This window comes from Amphibalanus amphitrite, unplaced genomic scaffold (genome assembly GCF_019059575.1).
Source record: "Amphibalanus amphitrite isolate SeventyFive unplaced genomic scaffold, NRLGWU_Aamphi_draft 000141F_arrow, whole genome shotgun sequence".
NCBI classification, from domain to species: Eukaryota; Metazoa; Arthropoda; class Thecostraca; order Balanomorpha; family Balanidae; genus Amphibalanus; species Amphibalanus amphitrite.
In genome coordinates this window covers 722,177-745,160 of record NW_024881636.1, presented here as the reverse complement: position 1 = coordinate 745,160, position 22,984 = coordinate 722,177, and the positions used below count along the sequence as shown (strand labels likewise).

Below are 22,984 nucleotides of genomic sequence, written 5' to 3'. Positions count from 1 at the left end.
TACTTAAGTTTGATATATCTTGTGCAGACTTCATTCTACAGTGCTTCGAAAATCGCTCATTTACATGGGGATTGAACGGGGCTTCGAGACTTGACTCCAAATGACGTCACGAGCTGACGTCACGGAAAGGTAGAATCGCCGGACGACCCTACCTGGTATATAGGGCCTTGGAATGTTGCTGTAACACGATCCTTCAGAGTGGGAAAGAAACTCCAAGACAGGCCCAGACTCCTGATCGTGACCCTGGCTAACCCCTCTGCTAGGCGTGATGTACTTCAAGGAGCACCCCAACTGCGCCACTCAGAACAGTACAGCAACATCTATCTGACCCCAGACCTGACCCGGGATGAGCGGGAGGCAGGAAGAAAGCTGAGAGAGGAACTGGCAGCAAGGAAGATGGCAGGGGAGACCAACCTTTTCATAAGAGGTGGTCGAATTGTCTCACACAGCCTGGGCCAAGAAAAGGTGGTACCCAAGGAGCAGGCCAACAATGACTGTGCAACTGCCCCAGACAACCATATCAGTGAGAGCACGCCCAGTCGGGAACAGCCAGGAAACATCACACCTGTAACAGCAGCTACAAATGTTTCTAGCCATGCCCGACCAGTGAGGCCTGCTGCTGCTTTCACAGAGACATCTGCCACAAATGTTTCGAATGATGCTCACCCAGCAGAGTCAGCCGCTGCTGGCTCAGGGACAAACAAGAAAACACAGTATCACAGCAAACAACCAGCTCAATGACTAAATGGGGAGGCGGCTGGAGGAGTAACGCAAGGGCTTAAGGTATTGTATACCAACGCAGACCAATTTGTAAGCAAACGAGATGACATGGCCATGCTTATCTGCCAAGATGAGCCAGACATCATCCTCATTACAGAAGTGATTCCAAAAGCTCAGCGGCTTCCACTGTCGCCTGCACTGCTGAGCCTGGCTGGCTATGTACTTTACACCAACTTTGACCCATGCTCCCCCAACCTTGGTACCAGTGGTATGAGAGGGATCTGTGTGTACACAGCTGAGACCCTCAAGGTGTCCGAAGTCACAATTCAGTACCAGTCCTCCGTTGAACATGTGTGGATCAAGATGGCACTTGCTGGCAGTGACTGCTTACTCATCGGATGCCTTTACAGGAGTCCATCAGGAAACACTGAGGAGAGCATCAGAGAAGCTGAACAGTTAATTTGCACATCATCAAGGTCCATGCCATTCACACATCTCCTGATTGTTGGTGACCTGAACCTGCCGCAGATAAACTGGGACAGTGGAACATCATCCGCCCCTCTCTCTCATGGTTCTCACTCATTTATCAACACTGTTCATGAATGTTTCCTGTTCCAACATGTACTAAGCCCAACAAGATACCGACCAGGCGAGACCCCAAACACCCTCGACTTGGTCTTCACTAACGAGGAAGGCATGGTCTCCAACCTGGAATACCTCCCCGGCCTGAGCAGCAGTGACCACGTCATTCTCAGATTTACTCTGGTATGCTACTCTCCAAGGAACTTAAACCAAGCATCTCACCATGTAGTCATCGACTATGGAAGCCTCCCCAAGGAATTGGAGGAGTGCAACTGGTCGCAGCTGGCAAACATGAACATGGAAGAATCCTACGCCACCTTTAAAGAACAATTATCAGCTGCTGTTGCTCGATGCTCGAAACGGAGGAAGAACGGACAGAAAAAGAACATGTACTTGAACAGGACAGCTATGCAGCTACGAAAGCAAAAGAGGGAGCTGTGGAGCAAATACCGTCAATCCGGCGACGCCCTGGATTACGCCAGGTTTACGAGATGCAGAAACAGGCTCAGAAAGTTCACAAGGTATCTCAGAAAAGAATACGAAACCAAGTTAGTTGAACAGCTGAAGCAAAACCCAAAAGCGTTCTGGAGATACTCGAACTCAAGGCTGAAAACCAGAAGCAGAATCGAGGAACTCCGGGACGTAAACGGGACCCTGACATCCGACAACCAAGAAAAATCGGATCTGCTGAGCAGGTACTTCAGCAGCATATTTACGCCAGTTGACCATTCCTGCCCTCACTTTGACTTAGGTTTCCAGGGACCCATGCTGCAAGACATTGAAGTGTCTGCTGAGGAGGTAAAGGCAAAACTGCTCGCTCTAAGGCCTAACAGTGCCCCGGGCCCAGACGCCGTGCACCCCAGGGTACTTCGCGAAGCTGCCTCGATGGTTTGCCTTCCACTCAGTGTCCTGTTCAGGAAGTCTCTTGACTCTGGTATACTGCCACCAGACTGGAAGACAGGTGAGATTACTCCCATCTACAAGAAGGGGAACCGCCAGAGACCAGAGAGCTACCGGCCAGTCAGTCTCACCTCGGTCCCATCGAAAGTTATGGAATCCATCATTCGCGACCGCCTCCTTCAGCACTTTTCTGATGCAGGGCTCCTCCACAAGGCACAACATGGGTTTCTCCCGAAGAGATCCTGCTCGACCCAGCTGCTTGAGGTGATGGAGGACTGGAGCGCTGCTGTGGAGGCCGGGGAACCGATCGATGTCGCATACCTGGACTTCTCCAAGGCCTTTGATTCTGTCCCGCACCAACGTCTCATCACGAAACTACATGGCTATGGCATCAGGGGAAAACTGCTGGTTTGGATCGCCGCCTTCCTGCTCGATCGCCGACAGAGGGTGGTCGTCGGAGGTGCGAAGTCCGACTGGACTCCGGTGACCAGCGGAATCCCCCAGGGATCTGTGCTCGGGCCGATCTTGTTTAATATATTTGTGAATGACATGCCTGGTCAGGTCTCCGGCTGCATCAAGCTCTTCGCCGACGATACCAAATTGTACCGCCACGTGACTGGAAACTCCGCCGAGTTCCAAGCCGACATCGACGCCCTCGTCCGCTGGTCGAGCAAGTGGCTGCTGCCCTTCAATGCTTCAAAATGCAAAGTGATGCACATTGGCAGACTCAACCCTGGGAGAACCTACCGACTGAACGACTCTGCCATCGAGGGAGTTACGGAGGAAAAGGACCTGGGCATCATCATCGACGAAGACCTGAAGTTTCACCAGCAAACAGCGGCTGCCATCGCGAAAGCCTCCCAGATGCTGGCTGTCGTGAAGCGCTCCTTCGCTACCATCAATGAGGTCACTCTCCCTCTGCTCTACAAGTCCATGGTCCGACCTTTTCTGGAGTATGGGAACCTGATCTGGGGACCCTTTGGCAGAGTTGACCAGGCAAAACTGGAGCGGGTGCAGCGCAGGGCAACCCGGATGGTTCTGAGCATCCGGCATCTCCCGTACCCGGACCGACTACGTCATCTTCGCCTCCCCTCGCTGTACTACCGACGACGCAGAGGCGATATGATCACCGTCTTTCAGCTGCTGCACGGCGAGATGGCAGTGGAACCCGAACGGTTCCTGCACAAGAGCACCTCCAACCAAACAAGAGGCCACCAGTGGAAACTGCTCAAGCCCAGAGCGAACACCCTGACACGAAGAAACGCCCTCAGCACAAGAGTGGTCAACGACTGGAACGCCCTGCCGTCCACAGTAGTGTCTGCCACATCGGTTGTTCAGTTCAAGGCACGACTGGACCGACACTGGGCGAACAAGATGTACGACATCCCGAATCCCTACCATTAAGAGCCTCGCCTTTACCTGTCACACACGCTCGATGGGAGCGGGACCTCCAGGCCTAGTGGCCTTATTACCCGATAACCGATAAGGTAAGGTAAGGTAAGGTAAGTTTCTCATCATGTCAAATGGTTTAATGTTTTTATAATTGTATTTTGCGACATTTATATACAATAACTTAGGAAAAATATTTTTTTTGTATTCAAAATGATCGAAAAAGGAAGAAGATTAAAAAAACAAAATAATTGTAAAGGAAGTTTTTTTTTTCAATATGGTAGCGTAGCCCTTCAATTCCCTTTCCAGATTCTCCGGCACAAGTGTGTGTTGCTGTGTATTGAAGGTGGATTTGGATGAGGAGGTAGTTTGGTGCATTTTTATTAATTTGGTGAACTTAAAGCACGCATAACGTTTGATTTTTCAAAAGGCCTTTGATAAAATTACAGGTATCAGCAGTTTGTATTCGTCCTATGTTTTATTGAATTGTTGTTTTAATGCTCAACTTGATGCTGTCACCGCCGTGCTACAATGTTAATTGTATATTTCATCCCTGCATTAATCAATCTTTTGACCATATCATCAGTATTATAATGTTTTTCTTTGCATACAGTGGTACTGTGGTACCAATGACAGTTACGGAGGATCATACCAAGCTGCGAATAGACTGGCGGCATAGTCATGGCAGCAGGGCACGCCCTTCAAATTTATCCTGTTTTGCTTGTTTTTTGTCTTATGGGATGAGTGGGTGGTTGCAGGGCTGGATGCTATTCTAGGCAGCTGTTTTATAAATGTAATACAACAGGTACCCAATTGCACTAAAGGCACAGGGCTCAAGTGCCCTGCGGTCACAGTCACAGCAGTTCCATTGTTCTGGAGTTACAGCTATGAAGCCTTATTTCAGTTGGGTAGAAACCCTTTTGTAGCTATGGCTGGTGACAAATGTGTCACAGATCTTTTGATCAACTATGGCAATATCCTTCCACTGGAGTCACGGTCCTCTCAGGCACTTGGTCAGGGCGTTTATATAGCCTTGATCAGGGCCCATATCTTGCCTCTGCTGGGTAGCGGTTCACCAGTGATAAGTTGTAGTTTTGATAGAAAATTATAAAGAAAGTTTTTACTTAGATTTAAAGTAACTTATTCCATTTTCCTATTCCATTTTCCTATTCCTATTCCTTTCGTTTAGTCCTAACTCCTATTTCATTTGTTTCTGCTGTAATGACAATAATTACCTATTTGATTACTGATATATATCATATTCTATAGTGATGGTAGATAAAAATATGTAGCTGATGGTTTCTGTTTGGAGAGGCAGAAAGGGCCTTTCTTTTTCAACCTTTCTCTGCTTTTCTTTATTCATTTATTCCTGTCTTCCTATAGCCCTTCCTCTTGCTCTCCATCTACCTCCAAGCCTTATTTTCCCTGGCCCTGGTCCTTTTATTCCTTCTCCCTCTTGACTTTATCTCCCCTTTATCTCTTTTTCTCTCTTCTTCTGTTCTCTTTTCATTTCTCCATTTTCTATTTTATCTAAGTTTTCCCTGCCCCACTGGTTCTGACTCCTCTTTTCAATTCCAAACTAATTTTGTTTGCTGATAATGACAAGTTATGACCAATTTTTAATGTTTCAGATACCTGCTGTTTTCAAACTATCTGCAAAAATGTCTGTATCATCAATATATCTCTTAGACTCCAAAGGGAAGGTAAGAATGAATATTTGTTGATATATTTATCTCTTTATTGAATTGGCTCACAAGTCACAAGTCCATCACTCATTGTTGGTTCAGTGTTAGCACTCATGAGTCATGTCTGCTGCAGGCTGTTTCCCTCAAAGCCAAACTCACCATGCTGTCTTACAAATGCCAGACTCCAGGTTTGCTCTGTTTGGTTGTCAAGTTACAAATTATCTTGTATGATGTTAAACCCAGCTGCTGCTTTTACTTGAAGTTATTTGACTTTAATACAGTACTTTGCTATTGGTCCCTGACTCATAATGGCACCCTCTTATGCTTTGCTTCAGGTACTAATATCCAGGAACTACAGAGGTGACATTGAGCCCAGTGTTATAGACAAGTTTATGTCTCTGCTTTGTTGGCCCTTACTCATGACATTCTCTATCCTTTGCTTCAGGTACTGATATCCAGGAACTACAGAGGTGACATCGAGCCCAGTGTTATAGACAAGTTTATGCCCCTGCTAATGGACCGAGAAGAAGAAGGGAACATGTCACCGATTATACAGGTAGGTGACTACTGAATTGTGTGGTTGCTGACATTTAATTGACTTCCTATACTGTTTCATTGCATTTGTTGGTAATTATTTCCATTGTGCTGACTTTCCATTCAGCTCACCTTTCCCATAAATCCATTATTTTTCGGTAATTATTAAAAGTGTCACCAGGCACAGCATTAATTTTGTGTCAAATATAATTTTATCTGACATTTCTTACCTTTCCCTGCAATATTGTATCATACCTAATAATCAGTAACAAGCCCTATAGGGCGACAAACGAGCGAGTGCGAGAATGCGAGCGAGCCCTACATGTACGGAAGTGGTACCCTAAACTGACTGACTTGTGTGGGCCACCCTACCAACTGGTCCCTAATAGAGACCAAATTTGAGCGCAATTGACCCAGCCGTTTCCTAGTCCTACCTATATGTAGTAGCGTCTAGCGATACCCTGCGTGAGCGCACGCGCAAACCGGACGCCAGCTGACTTGTTCGTGGCACCGTTTGCTAACGCCTAACGGTGTTCAAAATTTATGCGCGATCGGCCCAATCGTTCTCGACATGTGGCGAATTCTGCTGAACGACTTAGCTTTGCACTTGCTCGTAATAATTCCCCAATACAGCGACCAGTTCCCTGTGAATTTTGATTCCCTATGTATTTCCGTTTCAGACGAGTGGCTGCACGTTCATGTACATCAAGCACAGCAACGTGTACGTGGTCAGCACGACGCGGAAGAACGCCAACGTCAGCCTGGTGTTCGTGTTCCTGCACCGCCTGGTTCAGGTGAGAGTGGCAGGATGGCCCTGTCGGGGGGGGGGGGATGAATGCACATTGCACAAATCTCCGGTGCAGGTGATGGCTACGTTTGCTCATTCAGCGACTCATTCAGTCATATATTCACGTTATTATATTTTCGGTCATGGGCGCGGCTTTTCATCAACGGAATGCACAACTTGTAAAATAATAAGCTGTGTTGTGTTGCTACGCTGCTGGTAGGTATGCTGAATAGTTTGACAGTAAATGACGGTCTGCCAGACTGGTGGTTTCCTCGTAAGTACTTCTGCACCAGCTGGGACTGACGTGAATGATGAATTTGTGATTGAAAGCTTTAAGTGTGCGTGTATTGTTCAAGTTCAAGACGATAACAACGAAAAGTCACATATTCAGTGGCTTTTCTGATCTCGTAATTTCAACTGATAAGCTGTCGGGAAAGCTTCATTTCCGCTTGACGCTCGGATAGCCGCGGCAACATAGGCTCTCTTAACGCCTAATTCAGATCCCTATTTCTTCGACATGCGTCCTAATCAGGCCCACCTGCTCACTCCTTCGGCTCTCTCCCCTTGCTCTTTAACACCGATCTGCTTACTGTCAGGTATTTGAGCACTACTTCGGTTGACACTGGGCCGCTACCCCGTACCCGCCAGGTGTTTGAGCACTACTTCAAGGAGCTGGAGGAGGAGAGCCTGCGGGACAACTTCGTCATCGTGTACGAGCTGCTGGACGAGCTGAACGACTTCGGTTTCCCGCAGACCACTGACAGCAAAATCCTCCAGGAGTGAGTCTCCTCCGTTCGGCCCGGTCTCTGTCGTTTGGTTCCAACTTCACGTGTGTTCTTGGAGGGCAAGATGGGGTGTGCAGGGAGATAGTAATTGAATGTGCAATGTGCATGCGATCTGTCATGACTGTGTATGCAAGTTGTCACTGTCACTTGCTGCTCGATTTATAATACTAGGTAGATTACGGGATAAAACCACAAGTTCTTTATAGTTCCATGAACTGGATATGGCCGGTCTTCTTTTACCGTCATTGCACTTGACCACGGGCAATAAGCCCCAAACGATGACCGATGTGCCAGCAGTGCCACCCTGGCTCCCATTAATGGCGTAAAATTTGTGCATCTGTCACTTGAACCAGCAGTTTATTCAAAACCAAAATTAACCGCAATTACTGACCGTAATCGCCCTCGCCCGTAGCATGTTAATCGTACCTCAGCCATACCTTCCCGTGATAATCCTGACCACACCGCGTTTTGCCGTCAGGTACATCACCCAGGAGAGTCACAAACTGGAGGTGGCGCCCCGGCCTCCGATGGCCGTCACTAACGCCGTCCACTGGCGCTCCGAGGGCATCAAGTACAGAAAGAACGAGGTCTTCCTGGACGTCATCGAGTCGGTCAACTTGCTGGTACGTGTGGGGAGGGGAGATGGAGAGCTGCTGGTTGGTACGTTTCGGGAGAGGGGGTACGTGCGGGTGAGCGGGAGGTGCTGACACTTGCAAGGAAGAGCGGGGGAAGATGGAAAGCTGCGGATACGTGCGGGGAGCAGCACAAGTTCAAACTTATCCGACTGAAACGCGATAGGAGTCAGTGTTCGGAAGTCTGGTCATACTAAATAATTGAAAAGATGTAACCTTTCTAACTAACATCTTGTACGCTTCTGACTGAACAGTTAGTTTTGAAAAGCTCGTTGGTTTTCTCGTTAATATTACATTTTGTCGTCACGTCACTGTCTTATGTTTGCTTTGTATGCTCAGCTAACCGCCGTATTCTGCCTCGTCCCGCAGGCCAACTCGAACGGTAACGTACTGCGCAGTGAGATCGTGGGCAGCATCAAGATGCGTGTCTACCTGTCCGGCATGCCCGAGCTGCGGCTGGGTCTCAACGACAAGGTTCTCTTCGAGAGCACTGGACGCGGCAAGAGCAAGTCGGTCGAGCTGGAGGACACCAAGTTCCACCAGTGTGTCAGGCTGTCCAGGTGAGTAGGAGCTGACAGGATTGATTGACAATGGACACGTAATAGCCACTCTGCTGTGGAGTGTCTGCTGAAGTGAATACAGAATACAGGACGTTTCAACAGGGTGAGTGAGTGAGTGAGTGAGTGAGTGAGTGAGTGAGTGAGTGAGTGAGTGAGTGAGTATTGAGTGAGTGATTGAGTGAGTGATTGAGTGAGTGATTGAGTGAGCTCCACCAGTGTGTTTTTCCCTCTTAGTTGAGCGATGATCGATAGACGGTGCTGCTGAACGGACCAGGGAAATAATTTAAATGCGTGATAGGTCATTTGCGTAACCATGCTTGTTAAGATTAATCCAGAGGTATAATGCGGTTTCCAGAGCCGTTGCTACGGCACTTAGTGCACCGCATTGTGACAGTCCTTGTCATGGATAACCTCGCCTTAGCTCGTACCCGTTTTTACGGGAGTGGGTGCATTACCCAGACAAATATCTGGCTGTTGTTGTGTACCCGGTGTGTCCATGCTGACCCTGGTTCGGTATGTGAGCGGTTGGCACGGTCGGCGTCCGCCGTATGGCCACACCTGCCGCTGGCCCGTCACCCAGTGTGTCTGTGACGGCTGACGGAGTTCGGATTGTCGGCAGGTTCGAAAACGACCGCACCATCTCGTTCATCCCGCCCGACGGCGACTTCGAGCTCATGTCCTACCGGCTCAACACGCACGTGAGTGGCCCTCTGGGCAGACTTAGCTGCCCTAATGCTCATCCTTCAAGCTCATGTCCTACCGGCTCAACATACACGTAAGTGACCCTCTGGGGCAGACCAGCTGCCCTATTACCTGTCAATCGAGCTCATGTCTTACTGGCTCAACACACACGTAAGTGATGCTTTGGGACAAACCAGTTGCCCTTTTACGTGTCCTTCGAGCTCATGGCTACCGGCTCAACGCAAAGCATTTCCTTGTTCAGCAGAGGGCTACAGTATTTGTTCAGTGGTACAACACTTGGTATTGGCTTCCCAGCGAGATTTAGCACCAGACTTCCGGCCTTAAAAAAAAAACTTTGTCCTTTCCTTGGTCACCGCGTGCTTCCTTCGCCAAAACAGGTTCCCTTGAAGGCGCTGAGTATCCATTTATTAGTCATCAACTATGAATGTTGTATATCACAGCTTCCCGATGGTCACTGTCGTGTTCTGACTCACACCGTATCCCTCTGGGGCTCGGTCCGCCCCACGCGGCCGGTCACACGCTCCAGACACGCACACACGCACACTGAGTCACGGACGGCGCCGGTCGGGAGGCGATAGTGCGGCGCCGCCGTGTCGGGACCGGCGCCGGCTGCCGCCGTGTCGGGACCGGACGGATGGCGGGGTCGAACGGACGTCGGAGGGAGGTCGGGCACCGGTGACCCAGACGGAGCTTTTTTCTGAGACTGGGCGGATGAGGGCTGCGGACGGGTCTTGGTGAAGCTCTCTTGGGACTCGATGTGTTGGTAGATTGAAGTCGGTGATCTTCAATCACCAGAGTGGCTAAGGGTGGTTTTTGGCCGAAAGTTCTCCGTTCGAATGATACACCGCATTGTTTTTGTTAAAGATAATTGCTATTTTATGATCGAAGGAGTTCAAATCAAAATGTTTGTGTTATTTGGTTCTACTTTTTTGTTAATATACGATCCCTTCTCTCACGGCCACACATCTATGTTGTTGAGGAGCGGCCCAGAGAAGGTTCGCTGTACTTACTGGGAATCACGCCCCGGCCGCGTCCATGGATCACGAGCAGACTATTAGCCACTCGACACCTAACGGGGGGAGGGGGCTGGCCGGCCATTAGCCCTGGCTGCGATCAGTTGGACAGCCCCACGCCAGCCGAGACTCCCTGGAAACCGGCCGGCTGGCAACCGAGCTGGCAGCCAATAGCGAAAATATTGTGGTTTTCAGTTGACGGAATTGCCGTAATTTGTCATTAAAGATTGTTTTGTTTTTCTACCGACGTAACCAAAAGTCGTGAACCGTGAAAGTGTCAAACGTCCCATTTGGTAACAATAATTGTGCCAGAAATTAAGCCCAACGTAGCTACGCGGAGCGATGATTGGCAAGATTCCAGAATGGTGCGGCGTAACTCATGACGAGCGCTCTTTGTTTGCCAAACCCACAATTACGGCCCGTGACACTCAAACAACACCTTTGTTACCTGGATCACCCCCGATTCTTTATGGTCTCTTTATTTTGAGTTTTATCTGTTTCGATTCGAATTCATTTAGTTCTCTAGCCATGAACCTTCACATTCTTTCTCGACCACGCTGTACTGTGCAGGTCAGTTTATTCATCGTGTGGTCCAGGTCGGGGCCCAGCCAGTAGGCACCATTCGTCTCTGTCCGGCTAGCCGCCGAGCCGTACGGCTCACCACCCTCGCCAGCCGTCCAAACGACTCGTATATCAGTCCGTGCCAGCCGCCCGCCTCCGGGCGTTTTATTTCCATCATAAAACTTCTCAGCTCTTAGGAGATCAAACTCGAAACTCGGCTGACTGGCAAATTTAGTGTGTGATTGCATTGGATAATATTACCTCATACCCTGAATAAGTGATGAGTGAATATAGCAATGCTACTCTCCCTCTACTCTTTTAAATGAATATTGACTTGAGTAAAATATTTACGTTTTGGAATTTAGTTATAAGAGGGTTGTTTAACTTTAATTGTCAGCATTGATTTGACGCATGGGCGCCGCCACCGGGGGGGACGGGGGGGACGCGTCCCCCCCACTCTCAGAATGGAAGGGGGACGTCCCCCCCAAACTCATTACGGAGCGAGCGAAGCGAGCGTAGTCTTTCGTAGGTTCACGGAAATTTCTGAGCACGCCGTGGTCACGCTTTTGCTAGGCTTATATCTCAGCAACCACTTGACCGATTTACATGCGATAATTTTTGTAGGGTAGCACTAGATTCATTCCTTCTAACGAGCATCGGACTATTCCCGATGCATGTGAGTGGCCCCATATGCACGTGCCACGTGAAAAACGAAGAGGTGTCAGTTTTGTAACAATTTCAATATCTCGGCAACTACTGGGCTGATTGCGCTGAAAGTTGGCTTCGCATGTAGGTAGAGGTACATACCTATACCCACTAGGCAATGCATATCCATGTGCCACAGTTGGGGTGCTGCTGCACGTGCGCACATGCAGGGGTCGATTCCAGATCTCGAGAACGGCTGAACCGATTGTGCTGAAATCTGATACATGGTTAGGGACCGGTTAGTAGGGTGCCGTGCAAAAGTCAGTTGGGACCCATTTTGCACGTGCGCACGTGCAGGGTGCCGATTCCAGATCCCGAGAACGGCTAGGCCGATTGCGCTCAAATTTGGCACATCGTTAGGGACCGGTTAGAAGGGTGCAGTGCACAAGTTAGTTGGAGGTATCCCCTCGCAATTTCGCACGTGCAAGGCCCACCCCACCCTCTCGCTCGCTCCGTTGGTCGCCCCAAAAGGCGTTTTACTGGTTGTTATCCTACTCGAAAATTGATTTTGCCCTTCGGTCCAATGAGACCATTTCAGAGCCGAAAGTATGAAAGAATTAGTTGGAGACATTGGTCGGGGCAGCCACCCCAGTGAGCCACTTGGGATGAACCCGACCAATTGAACAGGCAGCCCAGCCCACTGGCACTCACTGCACCCGGCAAAGGACTATAGCTCCAGTGGAGCCATTCCCGCATGGGATAGAGTTGCCCGTCCAGCCCGGAGCAGGGGGTTGCGGCGTGGGGGAGAAGGATTTGACTGTCCTGAGGATGGAAGAGATGGAACAGCCGGTGCCGAATCTGAGAGGGTCCAGGAGGCCACTCAGTATACCTCATGGGGTGTGGGCCTACATGCATTGGTCTGACCCCTGCCACCTCGGCCAACAAAATCTCCAGCTCTTATCCGACCTGTCATCGCGGAACTGCCGATTTTTGATATCGTGATCAACGTGTGTCGTATAACACGACTGGCCGAACACGGGCCTAATATATTTCTTCTAACCAGCCAAGAACATGACTTTACACCAATCCGACCTCGAAGTCAAAATCCGAACATTTTCGAAGACTTCAACACCGACTCTGGCCAAAACTGGCCAAAACAACTCAACTCCGACTGATTCCGGCTCCGACCCCACACTTCTGCAGTCACGCTACACTAAATTTCCAGCTTCTAAGAAATAAGCTATACGGTTGACACTTGACAGGACCACAAAACTTTGAGGCGACTTGACTACTTGACTTGGTTTTCCTGACCTAAGGTTTTCTGGTATCAAGCTTGTTACACGGGCTGCAAAATTCGTATTTTGGAGCAGTTTTGCCTCATGTTTTTTTTTGCCAATTTTCGCGGCGCTTCGCGCCGATTCGTGCACAAACCATACAGAGAGATTTGTGACTATACAACGCTCCCTCCCCCACGCGGGTATGCAATATGCATTACCTATGCAATATCCATTTTCGATCATATTAGTGGCATTCATCAGCAATTATACCGTGATAGAACACGAGGCTTTGCCGTGTCAAACTGAATCGGACATCAGATGTGTATATAGGTAGGTACTCGGTGGGAATGCGGTCTATAGCCATTACTTTAAGGAAATACCTAATTCCTAAACTACTTTCCTCAAACCAGTTGTTTTGCCACATTTCTATGGGTTTTTAAACTTAAAATGGTCAGGAAATAATGAATATTTGCAAAAGGATTTTACATTTATTTTTACATCACTATTTTCCATCTTTCGTAGAGGCTACTTACCTATATTGCAGCGGAAGCTGATAACGCGTTGACCAAGCATAGTACGTAGCTCAAACCAGCTGAATGCTGATTGGCTAGCATTTTTCCGTAAGGGAATGGATTCCTCGGTAAGAGAATGACAAAGTGTAATCTATGGGAATGACTTCGGTCTTCAAACCTAAAATCGATAGGTACCGATATATTTGGCTAGGGTGATCGTTGGGCCATAAAATCTCCTGATTTGTTCTCGTCTCAACTCGAGCAACAAAACTGTTACTTCAGTTCAAAACCCTATGTTAAAAGTGGCATATTTGCTTTAAACGTTGAATGTATCCGACCGAAAAAGCCACGGTAAGAATGTCTACTTTTGGGTTTTCAGTCGGTCAGTCCGTCCCCCCCTGTCAAAAATCCGTGGCGGCGCCCCTGATTTGACGCCATGTCACGCCTTGGCGTCGCCAGTTGTCCCGTTAATTATAAAGCGTTTGTCATCGGCGGCGTCTCCTGACCCCTCTGCCCCCTCTCCTGTCACCTCGTATCGCCGTCTCTAACCCCTCCCTCCCTCTCCGCTGCCCAGGTGAAGCCGCTCATATGGATCGAGTCGGTCATCGAGCGCCACGCGCACAGCCGCGTCGAGTACATGGTCAAGGCCAAGTCGCAGTTCAAGCGCCGCTCGACGGCCAACAACGTCGAGATCATCATCCCCGTGCCGACTGACGCCGACTCGCCAAAGTTCAAGACGACCATTGGCAGCGTCAAATACGTGCCCGAGAAAACCTGCATCGTATGGAGCATCAAATCGTTCCCGGTGAGTGAGGAGCGGAGTGCCGGAGTGGGAATGTTAGTTGAGAGTGTAGAGGACTGGTGGAAGAGTTGTGTTTAAAATTTATAATCGGTTCATATCGACGAACAATTAGAACAACGACGGGCGGATGTATTAGATCCGTATATTCAGTAGCAGTTGTTCCTGATGGAAAATTACCGCTATTATTCATTGTTCGTTGTGTTTACTTTGTTGATCCTAACTATATCCTCAGCATGGAAAACTGATGTAATGGCCTATATGTATGCAAAATTATTTGCTAAATTACCAGTTGCTCAACTAGCAGCTGCATAATCACTGTACGGTTGATACAGCAGATGTGCGGCCAACGGGTCTGCCATGGGACGTCTGTTTACACGTCCATACCAGGCGTAGGTGCTCCGAGTATACAGACAGGCACAGATGGGGCGCCAGACGTGTCCACGGTCCACATGGCACGCGCTGCCGGACCAGGCACATGTGTCATGAACGGTCCGCGGCTGGCAGAGTGCCTGAGCTATCAACTAGAGGGTGAAACGCCCGGGGATTTAGTGAATTGATCCAGTTACTTCGGAGAATAGAACGGGCAAAATACTAACCACGGCCATGAGTTATGCTACATATAGAAAGGCTAACGGTCCATAAAGGTTGGGTTGAAATGCCCTAAATACTACAGGAAACAGCAGGGTTAACCTTCCAGGCGGGGGGGGGCATTTTTTTGCCCCCCCCCCCTTTAGTTTTTTCAATATATCTCGAGAACCGCTGCGCCGATCGTCACCAAACTTTCAGTACCCTCCCGGGAGCAGCTAGCGCATATGGTGACCAAAAATTTTTCCAAAGGCTATGATAGATTGGCCGCTAATGACGTCAGAGTGACGTCATTTTTGCCATTTTCGACCCAAAAAAAGGTTTCGCGGGAAGAGCTGTCAGGCCTACAGCTTTAGAGACACAGAAAAATGTTTCAGACATAAAAGGTGTGGAATCAAAAGGGCTACAAAACTGCTATTTCGGTTTTTCGATTTGTTTTTGATTTTGAACCCCAAAAATAAAAAAATAGATTTTTTGAATATAATAGCCGAAAAATCCAAAAAGTTTTTTTAATTTAAAAAAAACGGAATATATGTGATAGTCCCCACCGCCTTCTATCTACATACCAAATTTGAGATCGATACCTCTTTTTTTTGGCCAAGTTATAGCGAAAAAACTGTTCAAAATTGATGACGTCAAATTTTCAATCTCAATTTTTAGCAATTCTAGACCTCGTAGCGCAAAACAAAGACCACCATTAGACTCCCCGTGACGAGCTGCATCGAATCGATACCCATTTTATGCAAAAAATATCAACTTTGAAATTTGACCTTTTTTGACCTGAGCTTGACCCGACCTCCACTAGAAAGTGACCTAAACCGTACCTGATGGTCTTATAACCAACACCATTGAGTTGGAAATGAAAAACTAGCCATAAAACATGCATCGCATAACCTTAGTAAAGTTGGGCTCATGTGGTGACCCTCGGTGACCTTTGGTGACCTGACCTGCGACCTGACCTGGTATGACCAGTGACCTCTAATAGCAACATATGTACTAAACAACTGACGCCCTATGGCTGATTTTCGACAAAATGCGTTTTATTCGGTGTTATAGCGCTTTCCCTAGAAGCCCCGTGAACGGTGAAACATTTTATCTTTGACCTGACCTGTGACGTCATCGGTGACCCCGAGGTCAATGAAATTCGGTTTCCTTCGACGAATTTGACAGGGCTATCGAACGCCGTTTGAATTTTCCGGATCCGTCCAGTAGTTTCGGAGATACGGGGGGGGGCAAAAAAATGTCGCCCCCCCCCCCCCCCCCCCCCCCCACCGCGCGGAAGGTGGCTGGTAGGCCCACCGCCTGCCGGGTTAAAGTAGCTGACAACGAGTAAAAGTACCTGATACTTTGGTCTGTCGAGCGTGGTCGCAGAAGAGCTGACCTGACCTGATCTGACCTGACCTGATCTGACCTGACCTGACCTGACCTGACCTGACCTGACCTGACCCACAGGGCGGCAAGGAGTACCTGATGCGGGCCCACTTTGGTCTGCCGAGCGTGGTGGCGGAGGAGGTGGACGGCCGGCCGCCCATCAACGTGCGGTTCGAGATCCCCTACTTCACCACCTCGGGCATTCAGGTCAGTATCTGGGGGCAACACTAACATCATACGTTGCACTGTTCAGTTTATAAAACACGGGTGCTGACTTTGGGTTTTACCGGACAGGCGGACAGGGTCCGCAAATCACCGCCGCATGCCACATAACTAACATTGAGCAAACAGTACTGTGTACAAAATGAAGTACATCGGTAAAATAATTCAGTTCACTATCCAAAAACGTCAGCACAGGTGACGTAGGTGATGATAGGTCAGCGTCCAGTATCGAGGAAACACCTCCAGGCTCCACGGGTGCTTTGGGTTTGGTCCAACAGCTGAACAAGCACCAGGATTCCGTGATTCGGTCTCTGGCGCAAGAACTGAACCTTGAGCAACGCCCCAGCCCACCCCAGTCCATAGCGCCCGCTGTGTTTGTTGGTGCCTTCCGGCCGGCATCGATCAACCAGCATCCGTTTGTTGACTCCGTGCCATGGTGGGCCACCTGTATGCACGGGAGGAGAGAGAGAGAGAGAGAGAGAGAGAGAGAGAGAGAGAGAGAGAGAGAGAGAGAGAGAGAGAGAGAGAGAGAGAGAGAGAGGGGAGAGAGAGAGAGGGAGGGAGGGAGAGACTCTGAAACTCTGTAAGGAACCTACCGCGCTGGACGGCCGTGATCCTCGGGAAGAATCTGTCTCGCTATAAACCATGAGCTCGGCATGACGACGACCCGCTCTCTGCGTGATGACCCTTCTGAGAACGACTCTGCGTTCCCTGCCAACCATCCGTGGGCGGCCAGAAACGCCGCACCGGTCCGTCCGATTACCTGGGAATGTTGGCTTTGGCACACTACCGTTAGTAAAGCAGTTTTATATTAATACTATTTATTTGCTGTTCAGTTCGGTTGCCGAATGTAGATTACTAATGCTGTGTTTGTTGGTTTTGGTTTTTGGATGTGTCATCTGTTTCCTGTTTACAAAACATTATTTACTTAAATGTGACGTCTGGACGACGCGATGGCTAAAGTCAGAAGTAAAAACGAAGCTATTACGCACGAAAACAATAAATTAGTCAGATCAAATGCTCATCCTGTCGCCACAAGAAGTCGATTGGCCGCATTTCGCTCATGCTTCTTTTGAAGTTTATTGACCGATGTCCATAAAAGCATTTATCCATTTTGGGCTGAGATGCCATGGCCCATGACTCCATTACGATCTACGAGTCGTTCTTCCTGGCGTTCTTTCGAGTCAAGTGATTCATAAGCCGTTGTTTTGGTCAGAGTGCTGGTGTCAACTGGGCTCATATCGCTCCTATTCAGCTATGTAACCCGCCGTGTCTCCACTCTCCAGGTGCGGTACCTGAAGATTATCGAGAAGAGCGGCTACCAGGCGCTGCCCTGGGTACGCTACATCACACAGAACGGAGACTACCAGCTGAGGACGCAGTGATGATCGTCCGAGAACCCCCTGTGACACACCCTCCCGTCCCTGACCGGCCCCAGCACAGCCGGCCGCCGAGACCCGGCACACCCGTCATCTGTGGTACCGTACTGTAACGGTACAAATGTACTCTGCACTGTATTGAACCGCAGCGGCAACACAGCTGGAGAGTCCGCGGAGAATGCGTGAGCAGGTGGTGGGTGCTGGATAAACTGTGAATGTGTGTCGTGGGTCGTGAGTGATGAGTCGTGAATCGTGAGCCGTGAGCCAGGCAGAATCTGATGAGGCCGCGGGGCTTTGGTATCGATTGTTTTCGAACGGTTGAGATTGTGAGACTGGTGAGAGATGGGAGAAGCATTCCGCGGTTGGTCCGTTATATGTCCGTGTGTGTTAATTTTAACCAAATATATTCAGTGTCTTGGTCGTGCGAAATGTTTTGGCATGTGAGCGACAGTTAGGCGTATGAGCTAGCAGCTGGATGTGCGTGGTCACATTATCTGAGCATCATCGTACACAGCTACAGACTACGGTACCATGTGATTATAATTTCTTTTCACTACCCTGCCAGGCTCGATCACTGAATGCTGAGCAGTAATAGATAGCAGCCGTCAAAACTTGGACCCAAACGCAAAGAGAGGATAGCTTTGACATTCAACAACAGCTGGCTGTTCCACGGGTTTGCTGTAACCTGTCCGAGCAATCCTCCAACCACCGGTCGCACCCTTTAACCCCGGGTATTGCGACGCTTTGCGAGGGGTAAGCGATGAACTTGGCACTCGGTAGTACGGCGTCTCGCTGCGCCCCTGGCACCGATCATTGAGCTGGCAAGCTCGAGTGACGCGGCCGGCCAGAACCGACGGTCGCCGCTGCGCGGTCCCGGACGTTTTCTGGGAACTCACCGGTCCGGGGAGCGTCCTTTGTATGAACCCTGTGTTCGTGTAACAGCTGACCAGCCACTGCTCAGTTTGAGACTTCTGTACTCAGAATTGATAGAGCGTACAATTAATGGAAGTATCTACTTTTACAGGTCGTGATTATGACCATGGGTGGAGCTTTTCCGGGGAAGTTGGTGGGGCAAAAAGGCATGAAACCTACACTGTCCGACTGTCGAGTTGAATAAAATGAAGACTGAATCAATTCCTGTCATTGCAAACGTAACATTTTGCATAACACGGACATTCCAAAGCTCCTCAATGATTGTTTTTCAAAGCAACAAAGTTATGCAAATCAGCTAAAGTTGGTGGGGAAAAATGGCAAATTGATAGGAAGCTCCGCCCCTGATTATGTATGACCTTGAAATCCTCAGCGCGTGGATCGGGATAAAATTCTAGAGGCTACATGGCGATGGTTCGCAGACCTGAAAAGTGAAGAATCGAATGGGTATGAACGTTTCCACACACTCAACTCCGCTGGGTCATGGTAACCTTATCTTTACCTCTACACTCTACTCCTTCCCGTTGTCTCATAACCGTCCGAAGCTTGACGCGACTGCCGCCGGCGTCCACCTCGTCGATAGTTGCATCTTCCCCTCTCCTCCGGCCGCCGCCTCTGCCGCCCTCCCCCCCCCTGTCGATCATACCGCGATCACCGTCAGCTCGCCTCCGGGGGTGATCTGGTGTCACCCGAGCCACCGGGGGGGGAGGGGGGGGGTGACCACCAGATGTCGCTCGGCTCAGCTGAGTCACTGCGGCCCTCGCGTGGCCGCCGGGTCCAGCCGTGTGCCCGCCGGGGTCGTGTCGGCTCCAGTCGGGCCGTTTCCAGTGGTGCGGCGGTGTGCTGCAGCCCGGCGGACGATATGGCGGACTCCGGGGTGGCGTTCACTTTCGACGAGCGGCGCGCGACCTCGCTGCGCCAGCTGCTGACCTGTGACCGGAGGACTGACCCGGGCGGTGACCCGAGGTCAGGTCACCTGACCACGGAGATGCCCGGGGAACGTCGCCGCCTGCCCGACCACCTGCTCTAGTGAGTGTTCCATGCTGTCACCGTGCTCTGACCGGGTGTGAGTGATGGCTTCGTTAGTGCCGTGAGAACCGTGTCCGGCTGAGCTACCGGCCGGCCGCTGCTGATCTTGGCACCGGCCTGGGTCGTACACTGTAAAAAATATTGACTAGCCCCTCGTCAAATGATTCTCAACGCTAAATGTCGGGGGTACAGACTAGTTTTGCATCCTACTTTTGACACACGCTGCGAGCCCCTGGCTTGTTTTGTGTTCGTCAGATGACAGTTACCAGGTGTCGGTTAGTTTTTACCACGTCCCAAAAATAGCTGGAGCGTTTCTGCCTTGTTTTGGAAGCGTCCTCGTTAATGCTGTGTATGATAACAAAGTACCTAGTAACAATAATAACGAAAAACAATGTCAAAACGAGGGCGGCTTGTTTAGTGACGATGCTCAAAAGAAGCATCGTCTTGTTCCTACTTAACGAATGAAGCTCAAACTAGGTCAAAACTAACGTATTGCTCAACCCATAGTCAGATGACCAGCAGATCCTACGCCGCCCAATCCAGTCATCGAATTTGCCAGCGAATTCGTTTGAAGACCATCATATTATTAAATATCGGTGGTCTTCAAACGAAATCCCTTACCAGTTTGATGACGAATTCATCCGGCCAGGGGCGGCGCCACGGGTTTTCGATAGGGGGGGACGGGGACTGTAGCTGTCCGAAAATCCCAAAAGTAGATACTGATCGTGTATGCAAAAAAAAAAAAACGAGGCACGTAACGCCGCGAAACTTGGCAAAGCCCAAAACACATCGAATGGTGCATCCCGTTTCCAAACTTATCCTAGGACACCTAAGATCGATCACCTTTTCAAGCATCCTTGCCTCTAAATCAAAATTTGCAGTCTTGCCAACTCAAAGCTGGTTTCCTACAAGCTGCGAATTGCTTAGGGATACTGGCCGCGTGGCCGAGTGAACTGGGTGTCCGGCTGGAAATCCGGAGGCGGGAAGTTCGCGACCGGTCGGTCAGTGTCGAGTAGCAGTGCCAACTATTCTTACGTTTCGTACTTTCAAATTTTCGATCTTACGTCTGGTCAGCTTCATGGCTTCACCCCCATATAGTCATGGAGGAAAAGTGGGAATGTCTTCTGCTCTGACAAGTGCGCCAAAACTGCAATATACTTTCAGAATCATGACATCACCACCTGATCCATATGCAACGGGCAGGGTGCAGCTAATGGCTAGCCGTCAGTGGTCATGTCATTGGTGGTCACTCAAAAGGTCATGCTAGGTCATGGAAGGTCACCAGCCGTTATTTGATCACACTTTCTTATGGATTTTACTTACCAAGAGCTTCGCGGGAAAAACGAGCGCATGCCGCATGCACCGTTGAAAAAAAAATTGAGTGAAAGGGTCTCAGGTCCGGCGGCCTCTGCAGGTGAAATGCCCCAGGGTAGGATTCCGGTCCTTGTTGATTAACTTCGTCAAAAATGGCAGTAGAGCTGTGATGTCGGCACCATTGTGTTCGTCATGATCGAGCTGGCACGACCTGCATCGTTCTCATATTCACCCTCCAATCGTAACAACACAGCATGGGGATTGGCAAATGGCGGGGCACCCCCTTTGGGAGGTAATGAAGGTCTCTGGAAACCTCATCCCTCATCTCTTTAGACTTTAGCATTAGTGGCTCTCCTTATGGAACAGGTTTCTTGACTGGTCTGTTTCACCCCAGAATTCAAAGACTAGTCAAGGTAAAACCGAGCGTACCACAGTGAGCACAATTTGATAAGCTGGTGTATCTCAGTTTCCATGTAGAACCTTTCACGTATCACGTACCTAAAACACTTTCGTGCACTCATGCAAAAGCAACTGCCATGTTTCAACAGCTGGTAATGGCATTTTCACAGCCGCTGACGTAAGAAGGGGAGGGGGCTCGATTAGACCCCCAGCCGTTCGGCCGCCGACCGAACTTAGTTTTGCAGAAAAAAAACGAGTGCTATCGAACCCCTTGACGAGAGGGAGCCGATGCTACCCAATTATAAGGTCTTGGGCTACTGCGTGCTTTTTTGGTCCTGCCTATGATCTATCCGAACACTTCTCCCCACAAGTGCTGGGGTTAAATGGCATAGATTTGAAATGGTTCCTGTGGTAGAACTGCCATGCTTGAATTTGACTAATTAGGAATGGAAAATATCCATATAGTAACGGAAATCTATGGAATTTCAGTTAACTTGGTTTTGTCGGCAATGGGGTCTGGCAGTGGGGTGGGGAGGTAATAACCCTGCCTGGCGCCCCAAAAAAAGGGGGGCACGATCCCCGAGGCCCTGCCGATCACCTTATAGGCATCACAGCTCCACACCTTTTGCAGATGGCCAGGACCCCCTGCGATACATCCCAACAGCAATCTTTATTCAGAACCTGCCTTGATTAACCAACGATGCATTAAATGCGACGGATAACTTTACAATGCATTATTATCAACTATTGAACGGGCCTCGCCGATAGGGGGGTACTGTACCCCCCTAACTTTCGATAGCGGGGGACCTGTCCCCCCCGTCCCCCCCGGTGGCGCCGCCCATGCATCCGGCCCATTCCAAAAACGCTCAAGATAAAATGAAAGTGTATTTCTGAAATAATATGCTTTCTTGCAATGCACCTTTCGTATATAAAGCGAATCTTTCACTTCCAGCGCCCGTTTACAGTTATCAATCGAATCAGAAGCATGCACATACCTATCGATAGATCTGAACCTAAGAACACAGACGACATTTTGTAGAGTACCTGTCTGAGCCTATGCAGTGGAGCCCGTGAGCCGCCCAACCGCAGCTGCCTCATGAACTTGATGATAGGTCTGAACCTCAGAATGGCCAGAGCTTGGCCGTCAATAACCAGCTTATTTATATCCACAGTTGTAGTGACTTAGGGTTTGGAATTTGCCAAACCTAAGTTTTGATTACCAAGAGAAGTTTTGTACTTCTTGCACTTGCCCTTTCTTCATAACTTTGGCGGAAATCGTCGTAGTGAAACTTCAGTGTTCCGTTAGCTGTCGGTTCTTGAGAGAGTTGGCCAGGCCGGACACCGGGGGCGGCTCCACAACTTTCGAAAAATTAAACCTAAGTCCTATTGCACTGCATGGAGAGCAATTCATTTAAAATCGCTCTTGTTTCGCCCCCCCCCCCCCTCGACAACTTTGCAAACGTCTCTGCGCGATTTGGTTGAGAATAATGGCTTATGGCAAGTTATTGAATCAGGACGTCGATCACTGCAGGTCATATATCGGCAAGCAATTCTTCATAACTAGACACTGCACAAATGGAAACGATACAGGTTTGCCCAGTGATAAACACTCGCACTGCACAGACTCGCGCACCCCCGACCGAACGCGGCACGGCACAGCGCAACAGCA

The 22,984-nt window shown here is 49.4% G+C and overlaps 2 protein-coding genes across 8 annotated transcripts in view; both read left to right on the top strand.

Moving 5' to 3' along the window:
- The first annotated feature begins 168 nt into the window (after window positions 1-168).
- On the top strand, window positions 169-18,067 carry LOC122382517 (AP-1 complex subunit mu-1-like). Of its 7 annotated transcripts, none has more exons than XM_043367934.1 (11): window positions 169-198; window positions 5,223-5,294; window positions 5,722-5,832; window positions 6,491-6,604; window positions 7,246-7,376; window positions 7,861-8,005; window positions 8,384-8,574; window positions 9,194-9,272; window positions 13,859-14,089; window positions 16,124-16,249; window positions 17,551-18,067. In XM_043367934.1, the coding sequence occupies exons 2-11, from the start codon at window positions 5,253-5,255 to the stop codon at window positions 17,647-17,649; spliced, it is 1,269 nt and encodes a 422-aa protein (XP_043223869.1). In that variant the 5' UTR covers window positions 169-198; window positions 5,223-5,252; the 3' UTR covers window positions 17,650-18,067. The 7 variants fall into 7 exon arrangements, with proteins under 7 accessions (XP_043223869.1, XP_043223871.1, XP_043223870.1 ...); XM_043367936.1 differs by having other exon boundaries at window positions 188-783; XM_043367935.1 differs by having other exon boundaries at window positions 197-221.
- A 1,257-nt stretch (window positions 18,068-19,324) lies between these two features.
- The window catches only part of LOC122382515 (transcription factor EB-like), a 127,580-nt gene continuing 123,920 nt past the window's right edge, over window positions 19,325-22,984 (top strand). The window contains exon 1 of the mRNA XM_043367927.1: window positions 19,325-19,602. Within this exon, the coding sequence (XP_043223862.1) occupies window positions 19,436-19,602 (167 nt within the window). The 5' untranslated portion in view covers window positions 19,325-19,435. The remainder of the gene's footprint in view (window positions 19,603-22,984) is intronic.